This window comes from Onychostoma macrolepis, chromosome 06, assembly GCF_012432095.1.
Source record: "Onychostoma macrolepis isolate SWU-2019 chromosome 06, ASM1243209v1, whole genome shotgun sequence".
Taxonomy (NCBI): Eukaryota; Metazoa; Chordata; class Actinopteri; order Cypriniformes; family Cyprinidae; genus Onychostoma; species Onychostoma macrolepis.
Window position 1 is genome coordinate 7,795,402 of NC_081160.1, and position 22,731 is coordinate 7,818,132.

At 36.8% G+C, this 22,731-nt stretch overlaps 1 protein-coding gene across 2 annotated transcripts in view; it reads left to right on the forward strand.

Annotated features, from left to right (window-relative positions):
- The first annotated feature begins 645 nt into the window (after nt 1-645).
- Nucleotides 646-22,731, forward strand: part of kcnh7 (potassium channel, voltage gated eag related subfamily H, member 7) — a 70,847-nt gene continuing 48,761 nt past the window's right edge. For both annotated transcript variants that reach the window (XM_058778190.1, XM_058778191.1), the window contains exons 1-2: nt 646-1,115; nt 4,848-5,078. In XM_058778190.1, coding sequence (XP_058634173.1) covers nt 1,040-1,115; nt 4,848-5,078 — 307 coding nt within the window. In that variant the 5' untranslated portion in view covers nt 646-1,039. The remainder of the gene's footprint in view (nt 1,116-4,847; nt 5,079-22,731) is intronic.

The window sequence follows — 22,731 nt, forward strand, 5'->3', positions numbered from 1 at the left end:
AAATATTTATTTATAAGGAGCGTCTTTTGGTGGATAGACGCAAACGTTTGGTTCGTTCTAGTAATACAAAGGATATGTTGTCCGTTTTCCAAATAGTTTTTTTTTTTTTAAAGAAATAAACAAATGTTTGAGCACTTTCCTTCTCCCAATAGCCTACTTCACTCGCCATTTGGATTTTTTTGCTTGCTGATTATGTTTTATTGAAAACTGATTTTTATAGTGAAGGCTGTTCTTTGATGATAATAATAATAATAAAAAGCTTTTTTTGTATTCTAAATTATTAATGTGTATACTACTTCTCTTTTTCAGTCGAGTTCATTTATCCTTTTTTTATTATTATTGGAGGAACGCTCTCGTTCCGGAGTATTTCCAGCACCATGGACAGTCCCAAATTTACCACACATGCGATTAACACTTTGCAAAGGTCGAACCTATTTACTTTTCATGTTTTGACACGTTCAAATTTACATTTGCTGTCGCATTTTTGCATAAACACTCTTTAATTTATAGATCCAGATAGCACTGTAAATTGACCTGTCTAATTTAGTCGCAGCCGCTCTTAAGTTCACTGTCATGGATATCTTAAGGGTGGTAAAAGAAAACCCCACGTGTTGTGTTGTTTGACGTGGTTTGCGGAGAGCGATCCGTGTGAACTGTGCCCTCCTCCCGGGCTTCTCTCGCGCAACACAGATACCGTTTCCTCGCGCGTCTCCTTGTACAGCGTCGAGCGCAGTGCGCGAGGGCCCCTCGCGGAGAGACAGACGTCACAGCTGACAGTTTGTCACATCGGTGGGTTTCAGTTCGATTGAGATGCTGCTCAGACCTGCAGCCTCTTCACAGAGCTCCTCGTTTTCTCGTCTTTCGTTTCAAACAGCGACTAGCGGTGAAGACAAAAACGGCAATGAATCACGGAAAGCGACAATCTAACGGTGGAAAGAAGACGTCGCCGGAATGACCCCCCACAAAGAAACGCGTTTCCTCGCGCTGCGCTCGTGAAGCTCATCCAACGGATTCAAAGGTGCACAACCAGCCGTCAATCATGCCGGTGCGACGAGGTCACGTCGCGCCACAGAACACGTTTCTCGGGATTATCATCCGCAAATTCGAGGGTCAAAGTGAGTTTCATTTTCCAGATGTTGCAGCAGCGTTTGTTTATTTAATTGCAAACAATAAGAGCTGCGTGTGGGGCGATTCAGTTGCGGTTTATTGTTTAGTGTGACCTCCAAATAGGGAGAATTTACCTCCACACATTGACCGTGCAACTTATTTTAGCCTTCCTTGTATGTCCAAACTTAGAAATAGATACTTTGATTTATTAGCGCTGTACTATTACCGTTTCTCATTGATGTAAACATTGATTAGTTAAGTGGTTAACAGCGCAATAGATTTTGGATAGTGTTTGGACTCTTTCTCCATTAGTCGTTAGGGAGGGGGAACTGTCCATTTCTGTCACCAAGTGTTCAGCTAACATCATGTCAGCATTTGAAAATGTCACCGTTTGTGTTGTGTTTGAGTGTTAATGTGTTTACTCACACTACCACAGGCGCTCAGCTGAGGGGCCCAGTGTCCGGTGCCAAAATATCACTCTTCTATGCCTTACTTTCTCTGCTGTTTTCTCTCAAATATAACTGTCAAGGACAGTTTTTGGTAGATAAAACATTAAGAACATTTGTTGACAAGACCACTCGTGTAAATGTTTTTAAAGGGACATTCCAGGTTCAGTCCTTCTCAATCAGTGTTGGTTACCACAAAAAATCATTTAGGCTCGTCCCGGGTTTCCTTTAAATAGAGGAAGAGGTGAGGTTCTTAAAATGGAAATAAACTGGGCCAGTTTTGGAGAATAAAAAAAAAAATGGGAAGCATATTTTGTAAAAGTACTATGCAGTACTGTAGGCTACATCGGTTCTTCAGTTCAAATATGAACTGTGAAGCTGTTTAAATTGTTTTTACAGGAAAAATGTTACTAAATGTGTTTTCAAAGTAAAATCATGTCAGCACATATTGTTTGTGTCTTGTGGCTGTAATTTTGCAGTACTGAAGTGTGCATATTAGCCCAATTCACTTCCATTGTAAGTGCCACCTGGATTTTTTCTTTTTTAAAGAAAAGGAGAGACAAGTGGTAATCAACATTATGCCACTAATGCTTGATTGAGCTTTACTTATTGAACCCTAAATATTCATTTAAATTGTTTCATACTTTCACATTTTGGAAGGTTAATATTATCATCTACAGTGGGGCAAAAAGGTATTTAGTCAGCCACCAATTGTGCAAGTTCTCCCACTTAAAAAGATGAGAGAGGCCTGTAATTTTCATCATAGGTATACCTCAACTATGAGAGACAAAATGAGAAAAAAAAAATCCAGAAAATCACATTGTAGGATTTTTAAAGAATTTATTTGCAAATTGTGGTGGAAAATAAGTATTTGGTCAATAACAAAATTTCATCTCAATACTTTGTTATATACCCTTTGTTGGCAATGACAGAGGTCAAACGTTTTCTGTAAGTCTTCACAAGGTTTTCACACACTGTTGCTGGTATTTTGGCCCATTCCTCCATGCAGATCTCCTCTAGAGTAGTAATGTTTTGGGGCTGTCGCTGGCCAACACGGACTTTCAACTCCCTCCAAAGATTTCCGATGGGGTTGAGATCTGGAGACTGGCTAGGCCACTCCAGGACCTTGAAATGCTTCTTACGAAGCCACTCCTTAGTTGCCCGGGCGGTGTGTTTGGGATCATTGTCATGCAGAAAGACCCAGCTACGTTTCATCTTCAATGCCCTTGCTGATGGAAGGAGGTTTTCACTCAAAATCTCACGATACATGGCCCCATTCATTCTTTCGTTTACACGGATCAGTCGTCCTGGTCCCTTTGCATAAAAACAGCCCCAAAGCATGATGTTTCCACCCCCATGCTTCACAGTAGGTATGGTGTTCTTTGGATGCAACTCAGCATTCTTTCTCCTCCAAACACGACAAGTTGAATTTTTACCAAAAAGTTCTGTTTTGGTTTCATCTGACCATATGACATTCTCCCAATCCTCTTCTGGATCATCCAAATGCTCTCTAGCAAACTTCAGACGGGCCGGACATGTACTGGCTTAAGCAGGGGACACGTCTGGCACTGCAGGATTTGAGGCCTTTGTTACTTTGGTCCCAGCTCTCTGCAGGTCATTCACTAGGTCCCCCGTGTGGTTCTGGGATTTTTGCTCACAGTTCTTGTGATCATTTTGACCCCACGGGTGAGATCTTCGTGGAGCCCCAGATCGAGGGAGATTATCAGTGGTCTTGTATGTCTTCCATTTTTTAATAATTGCTCCCACAGTTGATTTCTTCACACCAAGCTGCTTAGCTATTGCAGATTCAGTCTTCCCAGCCTGGTGCAGGTCTACAATTTTGTTTCTGGTGTCCTTTGACAGCTCTTTGGTCTTAGCCATGGTGGAGTTTGGAGTTGGACTGTTTGAGGTTGTGGACAGGTGTCTTTTATACTGATAACGAGTTCAAACAGATGCCATTAATACAGGTAACGAGTGGAGGACAGAGGAGCTTCTTAAAGAAGAAGTTACAGGTCTGTGAGAGCCAGAAATCTTGCTTGTTTGTAGGTGACCAAATACTTATTTTACAGAGGAATTTACCAATTAATTATTTAAAAATCCTACAATGTGATTTTCTGGATTTTTTTTCTCATTTTGTCTCTCATAGTTGAGGTATACCTATGATGAAAATTACAGGCCTCTCTCATCTTTTTAAGTGGGAGAACTTGCACAATTGGTGGCTGACTAAATACTTTTTTGCCCCACTGTATATCTAATAATATCATCTACAATCGCAAAAAGTTTCTTTTTTTTTTAATTTGCTTATGCTTATGGTGTGAATAATAGCAACCAAATAATCCGTTAGTAATCAGATTGATGGCTCAATCAGACTGAAAAACCTTCATGTAAATACCTTAATTGATCCTATTGAGATTGATACAAATGAAATTTCGATCGGATTGGAAGGGGTGGTGTAGATCTTTTCTAATCTGATTTAGAGGACATGTAAATCCTTGATCGGATTGAAAACCAAAACTGAAAAGTACTGTATATGTGCAGTGGCAAAGAAATTTTGTAATGACGTGTGAAGCATGGAAGGAGCCTGTTGTCTTTGTAGAATCAAGTGTCATAAATGAGTGTCATGTTATTCTAAAATTCTCCTTCCACTCATCGTCTGTGAAGTGGCGCAGAACAAAGTCCCATCAGTCCTCACTTCATACTCTCATTCACAGACGGCTTGTTTGGGCGATTTCACTGCTTGATAAAAGCAACACGGCACAAAGCTTCTTGTGCTCGTTGTCTCCTAATTAGGTCCCAAATTATATCAATTTTAAGTCTGCTCTTTAAAAACTAAGAAAAGAAGCAATGGTAGGAGAATAGTATGTGCAAACATCTAGAAACTCTGTATATTCATGCAGTGTGTGCAGGTCAAAAAATTAAATCCGATATTGAAACTTGTGATGTGTAAAACGTGAACATCAACCTGATCACTTTATATAGCGTTCATGTAAATACTACGTTCAGATTCATCAATCAAAAGGATTTCATTCTGATTTAAACAAAAAGCATCCATGTAAACACAGCCAGTGTAACTTCATAAAATTTGGCAAGGCTTTCTGGCCTTATGACTCAAATTTACAACCCTACATTTGCTGATCTGAAGGTAAACTCTGCCAAAAGCACAAGTGCTCATATGGCAGAAAAATCTAACATTTTTATAAAAGATTTGAAAATGACGTACTATATCTTTTCACCTCCACACTTATACACACTTTTCTTTATAGCAAAAATTCTCTTTTCTGCCTGTTTCTACAGACAAGAGATTTGTCATAGCCAATGCACGTGTCCAGAACTGTGCCATCATCTACTGCAATGATGCCTTCTGTGAGATGACAGGGTTTTCCCGGCCGGACGTCATGCAGAAGCCGTGCACCTGCGACTTCCTGCACGGACAGCTGACCAAGCGGCACGCTATTGCGCAGGTAGCACAGGCTCTCCTGGGCTCGGAGGAACGCAAAGTGGAGATCACCTATCACCGCAAGGACGGTGAGTGTGTGAGCTTTACGTGTTAATAGTAGTTCAATGAACCTGAGAATGTCTATGGGTTATGTTTACTGAATGTTGTGCTGTTGGTTAATGTTTTGCTTATCATAATCTCCATTTGAAACTTCAGTGAAAGGAAAAAAGCCCTTTGCTTAAAGCAAAAGAATGTTTTACAGAGTGTGCTGCAGAAAATATGCCGTTAAACAATTATACGTAAGCTATTAAGTTGATTCACACTTTTGCTCGGTGACACTATTTGTTTAATATTCCCAACTAGCCAATAGATTGAGGTTGGGGTGGGGCCATGTGTTGACTGACCAATGGCAGACAGGGAGAGTTAAACATGTTTGAAGCATTTATTATTTTTGTAGTTCCATTTGGTGATGGTAGTGGCAGAGAAATTACCCTCTTCAGCTTTAAATTCCACATTAATGATGTGCTTTGATTTGTGAATCAAATTTCTGTACTTTACACCAGAGGAAAGCACTTTCCAATGTATATTTCTTTTTGTCACTGTAATGCATTTTGGGCTGTCACTTTTTTTATTATTGAATAGTACCTTTATTTCCTTTTTATATGGGTTTTCTAGGAATAAACCAATACTTTGGATATGGAATATAAACTGAGAGAGAGAGAAAGAGTAAAAGGTAGAGAGTGTGTTTGAATTATTGCAGAGGAAGTTAAAGTCAGCACTGAAATGACAGCTCCTATTGTCTTTGACAGTTTTGCATCAGATCACAGGGAAACTGCTGAGAGCTGAAATCGTTTTTTTATCCTCTTCAGCTGTGTAGTGAAAGACTACTTGTCCTCAACAGAGGACATAGATTTTTTCTTTCTTGTACAAGAAAGAATCATTATAAGCCCCTTACACACATTAAACCCTGTAAATTACCGTAAAATTACCAGATTGGCTTTCCCTTAAATACAAAAACATGCTATTCACACGAGCGGTGGTATTCTGGCTTTTTACTGTTAAGGGACCGTTCAAACAAGAGCTCCAAAATACTAGTAAACTCTGTGATGCCAGTCATTGTAAATGACCTTTAAGCACTGTGCTGTTGTCTTCATCCGCCTGGATGAGGAAAAGCAATTTAGTTTCACTGTCTGTGCAATTTAACAACCTTTTTTTGACTTCTCAGTCACAGGCGTAAAGGACCGATCACACAGAACACGTTTTTGCAATAGGTTTAAACACGAGATGCTGCACGATAGTATCAAACTGCAGAGGTGATGTCCTGATGAATGGAAATAAAGGCAGGGTCTTTAGATGTAGCTTACTGTAAACATTGCATAGTAATCATATTATGCTTTTATGACTTCTTACATCCGTGCATCCTTACCTTGTATGTGCTCATACCAAGCATAAACTTACACTTTGTTCACACATAGCTTCATGAGAGTAATCTGATGGTAATATTACAACTTCCTTTACCTAAAATCTTAACGGTATTTTGGAAAAAGCCTTGTTCACACACAATCTCTAAATGGTACTTATTAAAGAATATATGTGTGAAAGAGTGCAACAGCTGAGTTCCCTAGACTCCAAAAAAATACTGGGTTAAATACAACGCAGTGCTGGGTAAATATTGGACAGAACACACGCTGGCTTGTTTTCAACAAACAGTTGGGTTAAATGTTTAACCCAACCTTCTGGGCAGTAACCCAACCGCTGGGTCTAAACAACCCAATCGCTGGACTTGTCCATATTTTACCCAGCGCTGGGTTGTATTTAACCCAGCATTTTTTAGAGTGTATAGAAATGTTTTTACCAATAACTTATAAACCTTTGAAGATAGACCTACTGTGAGCTACAAGGTTGTTAAACGTTGGCACTTTTGTTGAAGCCATCTGTTTATTTTTATTGTAATGTTGGTTTTTAATTAAATGAAAAATATATTTTTTCAATAGATATAATAAACGGCTTTTATATTTCTTCATGGTTTTTAATTCGATTATGTCATTCGCAGTGCTTCCTGGCATTATAGTTATTTCCCTTAAGTACTGTCTGTAATGTTGTGATTCACCTCATAGCTGGTTGGCTTGGTTCATGGCTTTTAATGCTTTAACAAATACTTTTTTTTTCCTAAAGAAATTACAGAATTTTCATTTTTGAGGGAACTAACCCTTTAATTTACAAGAAAACAAAAAAATATTTGCTTAGTCCCAGGAGGTTATATGAAATAATACATATTTAAATGAATTAATACATTGTCAGACTTCTTTACAGCAGCACAAACCAGGCCCCTGTCCACGTGCTGAGAATTCTTTCATTCAATAATATAAATATTCTGCCCTTATGTTTGTCATCTGGTTACCACAGTGCATGCAAAGACACTTCTTGTATTCTCCTCATCATATTTCCGTCCTTAGTTTTCATCTCTCAAGATGATTCTCTGGAGAACTATAATGGGAGACTATCTGCTCAGATCTGTCAGGGCAAAAACCTAATTTCTTCAGCGTGGAAGTCATAACCACAACTATTACACTCCGTTTTAATTGAAAGTGTAAACTCGTAATTGTGCATTATCCAAAAGGATATAATGCATTAGAGCCATCACAGATCATTCATGCCCTTTAAAAATTCAGTGGCAGTTTAAGAGCCTTTTAAATAGAGTTCCTAGTGAACATTCATATAATTCTGTCAGTCATGCTGCTCTGAGTATAAAAAGCAGCCGCAATTTATCTGACATCCCTTCTTCATTAAACTCCCTGACTTCTCTTCGTAGTTATTATGTCCCAGGGGGAACTTTGAGCTACTGTTTCTAGATCCTACTTTATTGTCAGATGAAATCTGTTGACTGTTCTGTAAGTCTCTTACACATCATATGAACATACAGTATGAACTAATGGACGTCATTACATTGGTTTCCACCCCAGAGACCAAATATAAATTCAGTTCTCTCTCTCTGAGGCTTCTCTCCTCTCACTGAGCCATAAGCACAGCACATTCTGGACCTGCTCTTTATAGTGGCTTCTACTGCGAATGCGTTAAACTGTGAACGATGAGCAGGTGCGTGTAGCATTTTTAGAAAGCCTCTGTGTCTTTCTCTCTCTGTATAAAAATAATATAAAAATAGCAAACAAAATTAGAACAAAAGAGCTTTGTATCTTTGTCATTGTAAAACATTAAGCTACACAGTTTTTTTTAGAATATCATCTGTGATATCTTCTTCATCTTCAATTTTAAACTAAACACAGTGTATAAAAAACAGACTCACAAAGTCACTTCATTTCCATTTAAATATGACACCTTCACTTATTCATGGAAGCATGAAGCCTACTGAATTTGCTATATTCATCACTCAGTATTAATGGAAATTCAGTTTTAAATGTCAAATTGTGAGTGTAAATGACATTTTGCTACTCTTATTGCATTAACACTTTAAAAATATCAGCTAGTATATTTCTGTTTTAATAATTAACATTTATTCAGTTGAATATTTAAATTAAATAGTAATAAGAAATGGCAAATGGAAATTCTTTTATTGAATTTGAATTAGCATTTTTATTTTGCATAAAATATTGCACATATTGGTGAATCTAAATTCAAATACTCAAATGCCATTGTGCATATTCCATTTCAAATTAAATTTAGCCAATTTCATATTTCAGTATAGTGTCAATAATCAAACGTCTGAAAAAAAATCGAAGAGAAAGAACGATATAATTATGGCAGATTTATCGTTTTTATTACTTTTTTTCTTATTTTCCTTATCTATTTATGTTTATTACACTGATCTGAAGAACCTATAATGCAACATAAAGAATGTTTTTAATCATATAGCCAAATCAAGCGCCCTATACAACACAAAGTGTTTTTGATTAGAAGAGGGTTCTTTGCTGAAGAAGGTTGCTGCAAAGAACCACTGAATAACCTTTAACAGTGTGTGGTCATATTAGAGCTTATTCAGTTACATTAGTCACACACCCACATACACACTGAATTGTGCCATACAAAGCTAGGTCCTCATGAGTATGGGTCATGCCTTATTTAGCATTTATATTGCAGTAGAATGTGATAGCCCTGCATAATTCTTCTGAGACTTCCTGTCTGAGAGGACACTTATCCTACACTGGTGGCTTGGCACATTCCTTGCTGCAAAGGATTTCATTCATTTAATAGGAATAAAATAAATAATACAATTCAGCTAAAGCCATTTCTTACAGTACTTTTGCATTCAACTTTGTATGATTTCATGTTGCAATGCATTACCCACAATCCTTCTCTCTTCTATATTTGAAACATTTTGTAAATACTGGTTTCATCTCAAGTCCTTATAAGCTGTTGACTCTTGAGTAAGGGTCCGGTCCGCATACAATCAGGGTATCTTCCGTTCATTAGTTTTTTTAATTTAATATTAAAAACAGAAAAATAAGAAAACAGTTCCTTTTTTCGTTTTTCAATTTAAAAAAAAAAAAAATGAAAAAACAAGAATTATGCTTGATTTTCCGGTTTTATGCTTTTATGCTACTCCCTAGCCTACATCTTTGGCACATCGCCTGTTTTATTGATCTGAGTTTTGGACGAGATGAAGTCGAAATGATATAGATATGTAAAGATATGACATTATTTCATATCAGTGTAGTATATGGTTTATTATTCTGTATTTATCTTTATTTTTTTTTCATTGTTATATTTTAGGGGTAATGTTAGCCGTTAGCCATTTGTTAGTCTGGTTGTTTGATGAGAAAGTGATGAAAGTTGCAATAAACGCGTTAAGAATGCATACAACTGTAGCAGCAGGACTGTTTTCTGCTGCGGAGAACTGCGGAAGAACTAATGACAGCACGCTTTAATGTTTGGTTGACCAATCATGGGAAAGGGGCATTTTATTCCCACCCACATGCAGAGATAAGAAATTCAAGCTGTTTATTCATTTTCTAGCCCTGAATGTAAAAAAACGGAAAATCAAGCATAATTTTTTTTAAGTTGAAAAAAGAAAAAAGTAACCGTTTTCTTATTTTTCTGTTTTAAATATTAAATTTAAAAAACGAATGAACGGAAGATACCAATCCATGTATTTTGCCTTCATTCGTTTTTTGATTAAATATTGAAAACCGAAACATGAGAAAACAGCACCATTTTCATTTTCCTTTTTTTCAAAAACATGAAAAAACAAGAAATAGCCTTGATTTTCCGTTTTTACATTCAGGGTTAGAAAATGGATAAACAACTTGAATGTTTGATTTCCACGTGTGGGAGGGAATTAAACGCCCCTTTTCAACTCCCCTGATTGGTCATGCCAAAAATGAAACTGTGCCGTCATGATGTTGTCTTCAGTACTGTGTAACAGAATAAGAGTCCTCCGCTGTTAAAGCGTTTATTGCATGTCATCTCTCTCTCATCAAACAACCAGACTAACAAATGAACGGGGTTTACTTCTGTGTAGGCATAGATTCTCTATGGCAATTATTAGGTGCTTATTGCAGAAATATGTATGTACCTTGGATCTGCAGCCATGTTACCCTTTTAGACTATTTCTTTGGCACACCGCACATTTTATTTAACTGTCCAGTTATCAAAATTTGTGTGGCAAAGCTGCGTGACATTTACATTATAGTGAAGTGCAGACCAGTATCGATTTTAGTGTGAATATAAAGCTATCTTACTGTTTTGATTATTATTTTGAGGTTTTTTTTTTTTTTTTTTTCATAGAGAAGTTTATATGATACTGTCATTATCCGACGCCATGTTACACATGTAGGCTATATAATGCATATCAAAATCTGTGTGGCAATGCTGCGTGACGCACTGGACAACACGGGGCGAATGCATTTACATTATAGTGAAGCGCAGAGCAGTATTGATTTTAGTATATCCAGCAGTCATAACTTTTATTTTAGACAGTACAGTTTCATTAATAATGAGTAAAAATTGATTTCATTTTAGACACAAAACAGTCTGTTTTATTTGACTTAAAACACAGGCGTTTCATTCTTGAATGAATCCGAGTTTTTGAATGAATCGTTTGAGCGAGTGGTTCAATGACCCATTTGCTTTTTGAACGAATCGGTTGAATTGATGACTCTGACTCATTCATCAACACAATGATGTGTTGATCATGATCATTCATCAACACACCTACTGGCGATGTAACCTTCATAATTCAAGTATCCAATTGTTTCATTTTGTCACTCATTTCATATTTCTGTAGGCTATTCAAAATGTTTTTGTTTAAAACATTAATCTCATTCCATAATGAAATTGCTGTGTTAATGCATTTACTGCTGTCTGAGCAGCATTAATTGTGTAAATACATTAACTTAAGATGCAGCTTCTGTGCCACAGTGCAAATATGGCTTTGGCTGGTACTGATTTAATTGGTAACACCTATAATGTCATATTTTTCAAATATTGACTAAGTTCAGGAATTTAATATTAAAGGTGACAGACATATTTTATAAAGTTAGAAAAAATGCCCTTTTCTATAAAAATAGCATGCATTATATAGCCTATATAATGACATATAATAACGGATAATGACAGTATCATATAAACTTCTCTATGAAAAAAAACCAAACTCAAAATAATAATCAAAATGGTAAGATAGCTTTATATTCACACTAAAATCGATACTGGTCTGCACTTCACTATAATGTAAATGTCACGCAGCTTTGCCACACAAATTTTGATAACTGGACAGCTAAATAAAATGTGCGGTGCGCCAAAGAAATAGACTAAAATGGTAACGCGGATGTAGATCTGAGGTACATACATATTTCTGCAATAAGCACCTAATATTTTCCATAGAGAACCTACACAGAAGTAAGCCCTGTCTAGGCGCTACCCCAGTATGGTTTGTGTCAAGCCATTTGTTAGTCTGGTTGTTTGGTGAGTGGGAGATGAACGCAGGAGTTGCAATAAACGCTTTTATTCTGTTGCACAAAACTGAAGACGACATGATGACGGCACCATTTGATCCTTGCTTGACCAATCAGTGGAAAGGGGCTTTTTATTTCCGCCCACACGTGGAAATCGAACATTCAAGCTGTTTCATTTTCTACCCCTGAATGTAAGAACGGCAAATCAAGGCGATTTCTCTCGAAAAACGAAAATGGTGCCCTTTTTTCAATTTTAAATCAAAAAACGAACGAACGCAACTTACACGGACCATACACGGACCAGTAAGTCATATTGAGAATGTATTTTGAAAAATAGCAATAGCAAATATAATTAAGTTATTAACAGATCATTAGTTACTGTACGTGGGAATAATATCTATGAATTTTTTAATCAACATTGTCCCATGTATTGTACATGAAACATCAATCCGCTAAGCATTATATTTTTTGTTACTGCCGTATTGAAGTTATGAAGTGTGATTAAATATGATTTTTAGATGACGTTTAAGGTTTTTGTTTGAGGGTGAGTAACTGCGTACATTGTCAGTCAGATGAGGAAGTGTTTGAAAAAGAGTGACCCATGACTCTATCTTTTATTCTTTGCACTTTGCTTCGCCAATGAACATATGCTGTCATGTTGCCCTGCAGGCCTATCTGTATGATTAATGAGCTGTGTTTATTAACACATGGCTCCACCAATCAGCACGCAGCCGTGTACCAGTCATTTTAAAGACTGAACACAACCGTGTCAAAGGCTGTATAAATGCTGTTAGTACAGAAAACAGGTGATGAATGGCAAATAATGACGATCTGTTCATACATTCAAAATTCACTCACTTTAACATCTGTTTCAATTATTCCCTTCTTTTCAAACTCTAGCACACATAATCATCTGGATTTACTTCATAATGAAATTGGAATTATTCACACTTGTGCCTCTGTATCTTGTATCATAATTCTGTGAAAATGAAATCTGTTGATACAGATCCTCTTTCTATTATGAGCAGATTAAATGTTACAGTTTCACTTTGGCAGAGACAGAAGAGAGAGGACACACGCGCACACACACACACACACACACACAGAAAGAGGTATTTATAGCTCTTGTGCATTTGGTAGGTATGATGTTTGGAGTCTCTGCTCAGGGGAACAGAGACACAGACTGCACTGCTGTACTGTTAACCCACAGCAATATAGCAGAAACTAACGCTTATTATTTTTACAAAGAATGTAAAATGCTTTGTCTGATTGTGAATGCTTTTAACACTCTGCAAAAGGAACAAGAACATTACAGGTTTGTTTGAGGAAATACTGACATGTTTTATTCCTACCAGACCGTAAACACACACATACACATCCTGGCAGACTACAAACCTTGTCTCATCTCTGAGTAGAATTAGAGAAGCACTGAACAGATGAGTGTTAGAGCTCTGTAAAGAGATACAGATAGTCATTCTGAACCCATGAGCTCAACAGTCAGATGGGGATTGTGTTAACATGACTGGCCTCATCTTTAGTTCTGCAAGACAACAGGCCACATTCATTCTAGTCTCACCCTCTAACAACATGACTACTGACCGTCATAGAGCTGGCGAAATTATAAGTTTGGGTGCATGTTTCATGTTATGTTGTAAAATGACGTACCTTCTTAGCTTAAGGAGCTGTTTCTATCTGATCTAACCCTTGAATTCTGTTTTGGTGTAACCTAATGTATTGAGTGATGGAAAATAATAATTTGACTGTAACAGGGCTCAGTGCTAGGGGTTTTCACTGGCTCCACCAAACAATGAATATATAAATAAAATAGGTAATGTTTTCTTTGTTTTTGATTCATGTAACCTTGTATTCCAATACTTAAAGGTGCAATAGGTCTTCAGAAAAATTTTTTGTTATGCTGGTTGAAAGTCTCTTCTCATCCCGATAGCAATCATTAAGTTAAGTGGTCTAAATGTATTCATATGTATTTATATATTCTGTGGAAGGCGTAGGACCAAGAAATGTTCATCCAATCAAAACGCTTGGTCCGAGTGTTTTGATTGACTTTAGCGTTTTGATTGACTTTCCTACCTACCTGTCAACATATGTATTTGCATACCTCTGCGCACCTGGTTCGCACAGACAGGATACGTCATCAGCACGTTCACGAACGCTATGCAGACAGCACAAGAATGGCAGGAAAACTTCAACAACCTGATCTTCCTTCATAGTAGTTAGTAAACGTACTACAATACCAGGAAGTTTTCTCACCCGTTAATGACACATGATGTATTGTAGTAATGTTGTCTCTAGGGCTGGGCGATATGGTCAAAAAAAAAAAAATCCCTGATTTTTTCACAAAAAAATCCGATTTACGATTTAAATTGATTTTTTCCCCCCCTACTTAAAATCAATCTGCAGATGACAAAGAAATTGTTCAAAACAAGTTTTAACTTTATTTTGTTTTGATTTTCCCTTCTGGGATTTGATATGGATTTCCCTCTTGGGGTTAAAGTGCAATCAGAAACAACAAGATTTGCAGATCATGAGCAAAACTGACAAACATCTAATCTTGTAAAATGGGTGGTAAATACTGCCGCTCCATAGTATAAACACAGACGTGCGATCGCCGATCTCGAAAGTGAAAGTGAAACTAGTGCTGGGCGGTATGACCAAAAATGTATATCACGGTATTTTTCAAAATTATACCGGTTTCACGGTATATGGCGGTATTTATTTTTTTCATGCATGATCGGGTGTTAACCACATTTTCTACTGATTGAGAGGAAAAACTGCAGTAGATTGACTTAGAATGCCCTATTTTACTGTCATGATGAGCGAATATTGTAGAAAAATTCCACACTAAATAGTGACTAAACACGACCCATTAATACACGTTAACCAGGAGCCATTTTCATTTATAATCGCGACATCGTCTGATAAAATCAACATGCATCTAACGTTATAGCTACTAAAGAGCGGTTATGCGGTGGTTTTGGCTATATTACTTTTTTGTCTCATGCAGCGCACTGCCTGCGTCTGAGTAAACAAAAAAAAAAATTCCAAACAGTCGCGGTACGGCCAAATGAATGCGGTGCCTCTCTGTCGCTCGCTGCACAGAACAGACGCAGAGAAGCGACGCTGCGCTGGGAGTCAGATCTCGCGCTCGCGGGGCAGCACTGGCGACATCTTCCAACTGAACCATAGCTAAGGTTTATCCAAAACATTCGCTAGGTTTGTCAGTTTGTATATTCTATGGAAAAAAAGCCGCTAAAAGGGTCTGAAAGTTGCTAAATATAGTGCTAAAGTCACTCTCGTGTGTGAGACGCGGGAGCTGGTGGCGGCGTGCGGTGGATATTGTGGATGAGTTCTTCTGTGTCATCACGTTCTACTAGTTCTACAGCTTCAGAACACGCTTAGTAACACATACAGCTGTGTTCTTGCCACAATGCAATAGTGAAAAGAGACCCCTCTCAAACAGTGTGTCGCGTTCCGAACGTTATTTAAATAACACCGGTATTGCGGTATTTTAAAAATTCATATCATAAGAAAAATAAACACCGGTATTCGGTATGAACCGGTATACCGCCCAGCACTAAGTGAAACTAAAAAGCGATCGTGCATTCAAAAGCAGTTGCAATGATAAAACTGCAAGGGAAAGAAATATACATTTTCCTCCCATCTTGTATTTATTCTCTGCAGTGAGTCAATGTCATGGACGTAAGGGCAGAGCAAGTTTAAATATCTTTCTAGTCTATATTTCCATTTTGTAATCCTGCTGTTTTGGGTATTTAAAAAAAAATATATATATGTATTTGTAATAGAGCAGACACTGACTGTTGTTCATATATTTATAACCTCATTTGACATGACGGCAGACGCTGAAAACACTGTGCGCTTCAGTATGTGTAGTAAACGAAACTGCGAGTCTGTGCATTCATTCATAACGAGACACGCAGGATTCATATTTAAATGGTATTTTTGCAGCTTAACATTTACAGATACTAGTTCATATCACGATTTGATTTAAGTGTAATGACCTACTTTTGATTTATTCATCCATACTTTTATTCATTTGTCATTGACAAATTCAATGACATTCCGCGTTATACAGTAAATTCTGTTTTTATAACTAGGTTCCGCGATTCCGTCCGCGTTTTCCGCATTGCGGAAATCATAAAGCCCTGATCGCACCGTGACGCTCACGTCCGGTGTAGACACGGTGTGAGTTTTTTATAGGTTATAGCCCTGCTTGTTTTTTTAATGTTTTTATGAAATCTCTGTATTGCTCATATCATCGTATTATTTACTGCCATGCGAGCCACAAATTAAAGCTTGGCGAGCCGCATGAGTCTCGTGAGCCACGCAATGATTAACACTGCTTTAAGGGATCCGCATTCCGCAGTACACGTCATTTTCTTTCCAAACACATTGGGATGCAGCGGATTGCGGGGGGATCACGAAACCTTACATAAACTCTAATATGGCAAATGCGCAGGGGGAGGGCTGAGCTCATTCGGGACAACGGGAGCCCAGAGGGGATCGTCGGCGGATGTTAAAGAGAAAACCGATTTTCATTGAAACAAATCGACGTAAACTACACATTTGAGTTAATCAATAAAATCGCCCAGCCCTAGTTGTCTCTGATCGTCTGATCTGTTCGCGTTCAGGGGCGTGGCTTTGGATGGCGATTTGCAGGGAGGGTAGGACATTCGCTTTCAGTGCTATCAGGCTAAAGTTAGCATTTTCCAAGATCTCCAACTGCACCTTTAAAGTTGGCACAAGCATTTTAGGTACTAGTGAAATTGCACAATTCTCGATTTCAGTTTCGATATGGCAAAAAATCAAATACTAGCCTAAAGAGTTAAAATAATAGTTAGTAATAAAATAATATCATAAATTACCCAGCCCAATCTCACGAAAGTTTCTATTTCTATTTGGCGCACTATTTATACGCAGAAATTGACTTTGGCGTGCATATGATACGCAATGGTTAGGATTAGGAGTGTGGGGTAGGTGTGTATTATATGTATGCCAAAACTGCTTTTCATATGCGCGCCAAGACATTGTGTATCATATGCACGAGAAAACTTCATATTATATGCACGCCAAACACGTTAAAGTCAATTTCTGCGTAGAAACAGCACGCCAAATAGAAACTGAAAATGGTGCTATTGATATGCGTTTTCATGAGACCGGGCTCCAATTACAAGCTATAGCACAAATAAATACAGTAGAACAAAGATAAAAATTAAATAAACAATGCTTTAAGTTTATTAGTTAGGTCTAACAGTAGGGTACAGGTACAAAAAATGAATCAAATATATCATAATCAAATATAAAATAGCACTGCATTACCTTCACTGTATTAAATTAAATTAAATATACTTTAACTTAGATGTATCCACATGAAGCACATTTTTAGGTTAACATTTTTTCAATGTAGTCCCAAACAATTCATGTTTACAAATTGGCAGATTGCTACAATGAATTCTTAATTGAAATGTCATAACTTGGTCTTCCAATGAAATGTTATACTTCTCTCTGGTGACATATGCTTCTCAAATAAATGAAGTGTAAATGCCTTTCAGACACATTCCAAAACTCAGCCATTCAAGCCACCTCATTTGGCAGACACATAGGCTACAAGACATGAAGTGAGTAGGCTAAATGTACAGTAAATAGGCCTTCACTTAGGTAAATTGATTCGATTGGGCTGGTTGTGAACAGCTTGGTAGTCCTGGAAATTCACTCCCACACAGACAAAAAAGTAAAACAACTCACAAGGAGTTCATAAGATTTGAAGTCTGATATTTTTTGGAAAAAGTAGGCAGAAGAAGCTCATAATGGGCTGTCTGACATGTTACTCATCAGTTGTGCGAGTGTGTTACAGTGTTTTCTGTCTCTCCTGTAGTGCAGTAATAACCAACTTTTCACACGCCCCTCAAAGACCAATCAGTCACAGTGCTTTAACCAGTGTGCGTGTGCGTGGGTGTGTGTGTGTGTGTGTGTGTGTGTGTGTGTGTGTGTGTTTGCATTGGATGGCTGTGCTGGGAAATTGAGATTGCAGACAATCAATAATTCAGCCAGACAGTTTCTTCACCTTATACATTAAGGATATACTCCTAAACGTAATCTATACCTTTTCACATAAACGTATGTGCCGATGTGCTTGTTTGCATGCATGGTAATGGTGAACATCGCTGAATGGATTGCTAAAGAAAGCATCATTCAGGAAAAATGTCACCGGTTCCATAAGGAAAGACAGGAAAGATAGACCAAAAGGAGTGCATGAATGCTTTTTTTCTGTATTGTTTTGAAAAAGCATGATGGGTGAATGTGAATGCTTGTGTGTGTCTGTGAATTGTGGGGACTTTCCATAAACTTCTATTACTTTTATACTGACCAAACAATATTTTCTATCCCCTAACCCTACACCTACCCCTTACAGAAAACCTGTTTGCATTGTTACACTTTCAAATAAACATCATTTACTATTTTTAATCATTTTTTTCCCCTCAGTGTCAAAAATTTCAGGTTTTACTATCCTTGTGGGGACATTTGGTCCCCACAATGTAGCACAAACAAGTACAAACGTGTGTGTGTGTGTGTGTGTGTGTGTGTGTGTGTGTGTGCTGGTGTGTAGGTGCGTATGGATTACTCTGTTTAAAGAAGTCTCCACAGGCTCTGTAGGTTTAATTATTGATAGTGGAAATTGAATCTAATGAAATTTCCATCGTCTTGAAACAAGAGCGTAATACTTTCTGTATTGTGGCATCGTGAGAGGTTGTGTTATAGAGGGAAGGTATGTGCCATCTAGATGGCTGCAGCCTGGGGACTACAAACTAAGATGTCCACCTGATCCCGAACTACAGTTACCATGTTCCTCAGCGGGGGAGACACAGCTGTTGAGGGTGAAGGAAAAAAGCTGGTGATGAGCTGGGAACAAAGGGACTTTGATTCTTCTTGTGTGTGAAGGTGGAGAAAAGCTGGAGAAGGTTTTCCTCTGTTGTAACTTTTGGCTTTTTGATGATTGATTAAAAAAAAAAAAAAGAAGAAACTTGTAACTTGACCTCAGCCTGGACTCAATTTGTGATGCAACCCACATTTTTATGATACCCTACCTCTCACAATGCCACAGTAAGTTCATATATAGAAGAAAATGAACATATATATATATATATATATATATATATATATATATATACAGGTGCATCTCAATAAATTAGAATGTTGTGGAAAAGTTCATTTATTTCAGTAATTCAACTCAAATTGTGAAACTCATGTATTAAATAAATTCAATGCACACAGACTGAAGTAGTTTAAGTCTTTGGTTCTTTTAATTGTGGTGATTTTGGCTTTTCCACGACATTCTAATTTATTGAGATGCACCTGTATACACACAAACACACACACACACACACACACACTCTCTCTCCTTCAGATAATTTCAGTAACCTGCATTCTATAGAAAACCCCCTTCAAAATCACCCCCTTCAGATTAGAAAGCATGTGACCTTAAAATAGGACACGGGAATATTGTCTTGGGAATAAATGTGAATCATGTGATCTGTCAGCCATTATTTATTAGAATTAAGCTGCTTTTTCTTATTCTGCTTTTTTCTTTTCTTTTTTTATTTTTTTTATTTGGTAGTGTAACTGTAAATGCATTATTTTGGTCAAAGTTCTGTCTTAGGAAAGCTCAATCTTTAAGGGGGTGCATACTTGGCATCTCAAGTAGCAGTGGAAATTAACACACAGACAGTGAAACTGTGGCTTGTGTCTCCTGTAAGTGAAGGGGACAACCAATGTGGCAGAGCTGCAAAATTCTTTAACAGCTCTTCTCCTACACATTACATAGTTCACCTCAGGACACTTACGCAATTTATACTGTATGTGGGAAATGAAAATTGCAACTTGAGCTGTACCTGATCTGAATTTCTTTTACTCTCATGGTGTGATGGTTGCCTGATCGATGCAGCTGCTGCTCAGGAAACTTGTCAGAGTTTGAAAGAAAACAGCATGATCAAACCCATAAAATGCTGCTAAAATTGTAAGATAAGAGTGCTAGTTCCACATGACAGTACTGTTTCATCAAAGACAAAAGAATTTCCTTTGAGAAACATTTATTCTCTGGCTAAACAAAAGTGTGACTGTTCAACTTCGAAAAAGTAAAAATGTCAAACTTTCTTACAAAACGCTGTAAAAACAACTTGCAGATGTATGACGTCACACCAACATGGCAACAACCGCACACAATTACGAATAAATGTTTGTAATGCACCAGTGAGTCAGTTGGTCTCATTCACTAATAATTGCATTCATATTTATTCACAAAGGAGAACTTTTCACTAAAACATTCTGCCTATTTCACAACACATGCACACATATTTGTTCTTAACCTCACTGTAATGCTAATGAATTTGGAGTATTCTAAATGAGCTACCATAATTTGCATTAAACACACCCAAAATAAAAAGGTAACTCAGTAACTTTCGTAACTCAGCAAACCCGTTTAGAAGGCCATGTGTTGTTTCAGTTGTTCATAATGTTTTTGTTCATTTCAAAATTAAATTAATTTTGGTAAAACTTTACAATAAGGTTCATTAGTTAACAGTAGTTAACTACATTAGTTAACATGAACTAAGAATGAACAATACTTCTACAGCATTTATTAATCTTAGTTAATGTTGATTTCAGCATTTACTAATGTATTATTAAAATCGCATGTTTTGTTTGTTAACATTAGTTAATGCCCTGTGAACTAACATGAACAAACTAACATTAACAAAGATTAATAAAGAGTGTAATAAATAGTGTTCATTGTTTGTTCATGTTAATTAATACATTAACTAATGTTAACAAATGACACCTTATTGTAAAGTGTTACCTTAATTTTAGTACAAGAGATTCATTAATCATGATTGGTTCATGAAAATGTTTGTATGCAAATATCACACACAAATTTTAGCATTTTATGTGGTAACATAATATTCTGGTATTATTCAAGTCAAATTTCTTATCTAATATGACTGATTCCATCTAATAATATTTGGGTTACAATCAGCAACAAACCTGACTGTTGTCACAAGACAAGGTCAGATCAGGTAGAAATAGCTCACAGTGTCTTGATAACAAGGAAACAATGCAAGAATTGCTTCTTACATGTTTTAACCCACACTGTAAAACCCGACAAGTTACGGTAACTCAAACCATTTGAGGAAACTGATTGCCTTAAACCATTTAAGTTTTAAAACTAATAAATATGAGTACTATAACTCATTTACATCGAGTTAAATTAACTTATTTTTTTAGTGTTGGCTTAGTCAATTATTAGAGTAAACTGAACTTGAACATTTTAAGTGTATTCCACTCAGTTAGAATGTTACCTGAATTCAAACTAAGTATTTACAACTTAAAATTAACCACTTGGCTACTTAAATGGTTTGAGGAAACCGATTGCCTTAAATGGTTTAAGTTCATCAAAGTTACATAAGAAGCAAAAACACTGGTACAAAGAAATCATGACAGAACAGGAGTGTTTCCTCAAGTATTTATTGAAATACAACAAATGTTTTCAAGCATAAAACAAAATCAATGAGCTGTATATTCAAAAATATAACATTTAAGCTATCTTATCAGACTTTTCACCAAATAAGTAACGGCCACACAAACAAGGAAATGTTTGACAAAATCAATTTTAAATGTTAAATATAATTAATAATAATAATAATAAATAACTGCTAAAAAAAAAAAAATTAAAAACACTTTCCTCAAGATTAACAGCACTTAAGTAGTTTGTATACTGTAACTACGGGAATACTTTAGTTCCAAAAAAAAAGCACCAGTACACTGACCCAAGACTTGTCAGTCATCATCTTCAAATACATTCAAAACATCCAATGGGTTTAAAGACAATATTCCCTCTTCCTCCTTAACAGCAAAGATGGTGACAGCTGCGTTCTGTACCTAATCAGGCTCCCTTTTTCTAAATGCAGTAAAAAAAAAAAATAAAAAAAAAAAGTGTTCGTGTATGTCACCAAATATCATCATATTTAAACAAAGCGGACATAATTTTTAAATTTTCATAAATTACAATAAAGGTGTGAAAGATCGGGGAAGTGTTTATTCAATAAAGTATGTGCCCATTTAAAACCCTGTAGTACTTTTTCACATCATAACTTCCAGAGTTGTTTATCAGCAGGATTTTCAGGGCTGAATAAAAGCTGAATGTTTTAGAGCTTGAATTTAATTTGTTAATTTACATTATTTAATGTGACAACCTAAGGTTCTTTATTACAAAATAGAAAGAAAAACGGTGCTTATAGTGATAGTTCACCCAAACATAAAAATTCTGTCATTAATTACTCACCCCATGTCGTTCCAAACCCGCAAGACCTTCGTTCATCTTCAGAACACAAATTAAGATATGTTTGATGAAATTTGAGAACTCTCTGACCCTCCATAGACAGCAATGCAACTGAAATGTTCCTAGGTCCAGAAATGCAGTAAGGACATTGTTAAAACAGTCCATGTGACATCAGTAGTTCAACCGCAATTTTTATGAAGCTATGAGAATACTTTTTGTGCGCAAAGAAAACTAAAATAATGACTTTATTCAACAGTTCTTCTCCTTCGCGTCACACTAGTGCGCCATTATAGAGAGTATCACAATGCATGCGTGTGCGTTTCTCTGCATGTAAACAAGCCTCAGTGCATGCATGTTCTACGTCAGCAACAGCACTCGCATGCGCTGATTACATGCAGAGGTACTCTTGATAATGTTGGAAGGTGTGATTTGGAGAAGAATTGTTGAATAAAGTCGTTATTTTTGTTT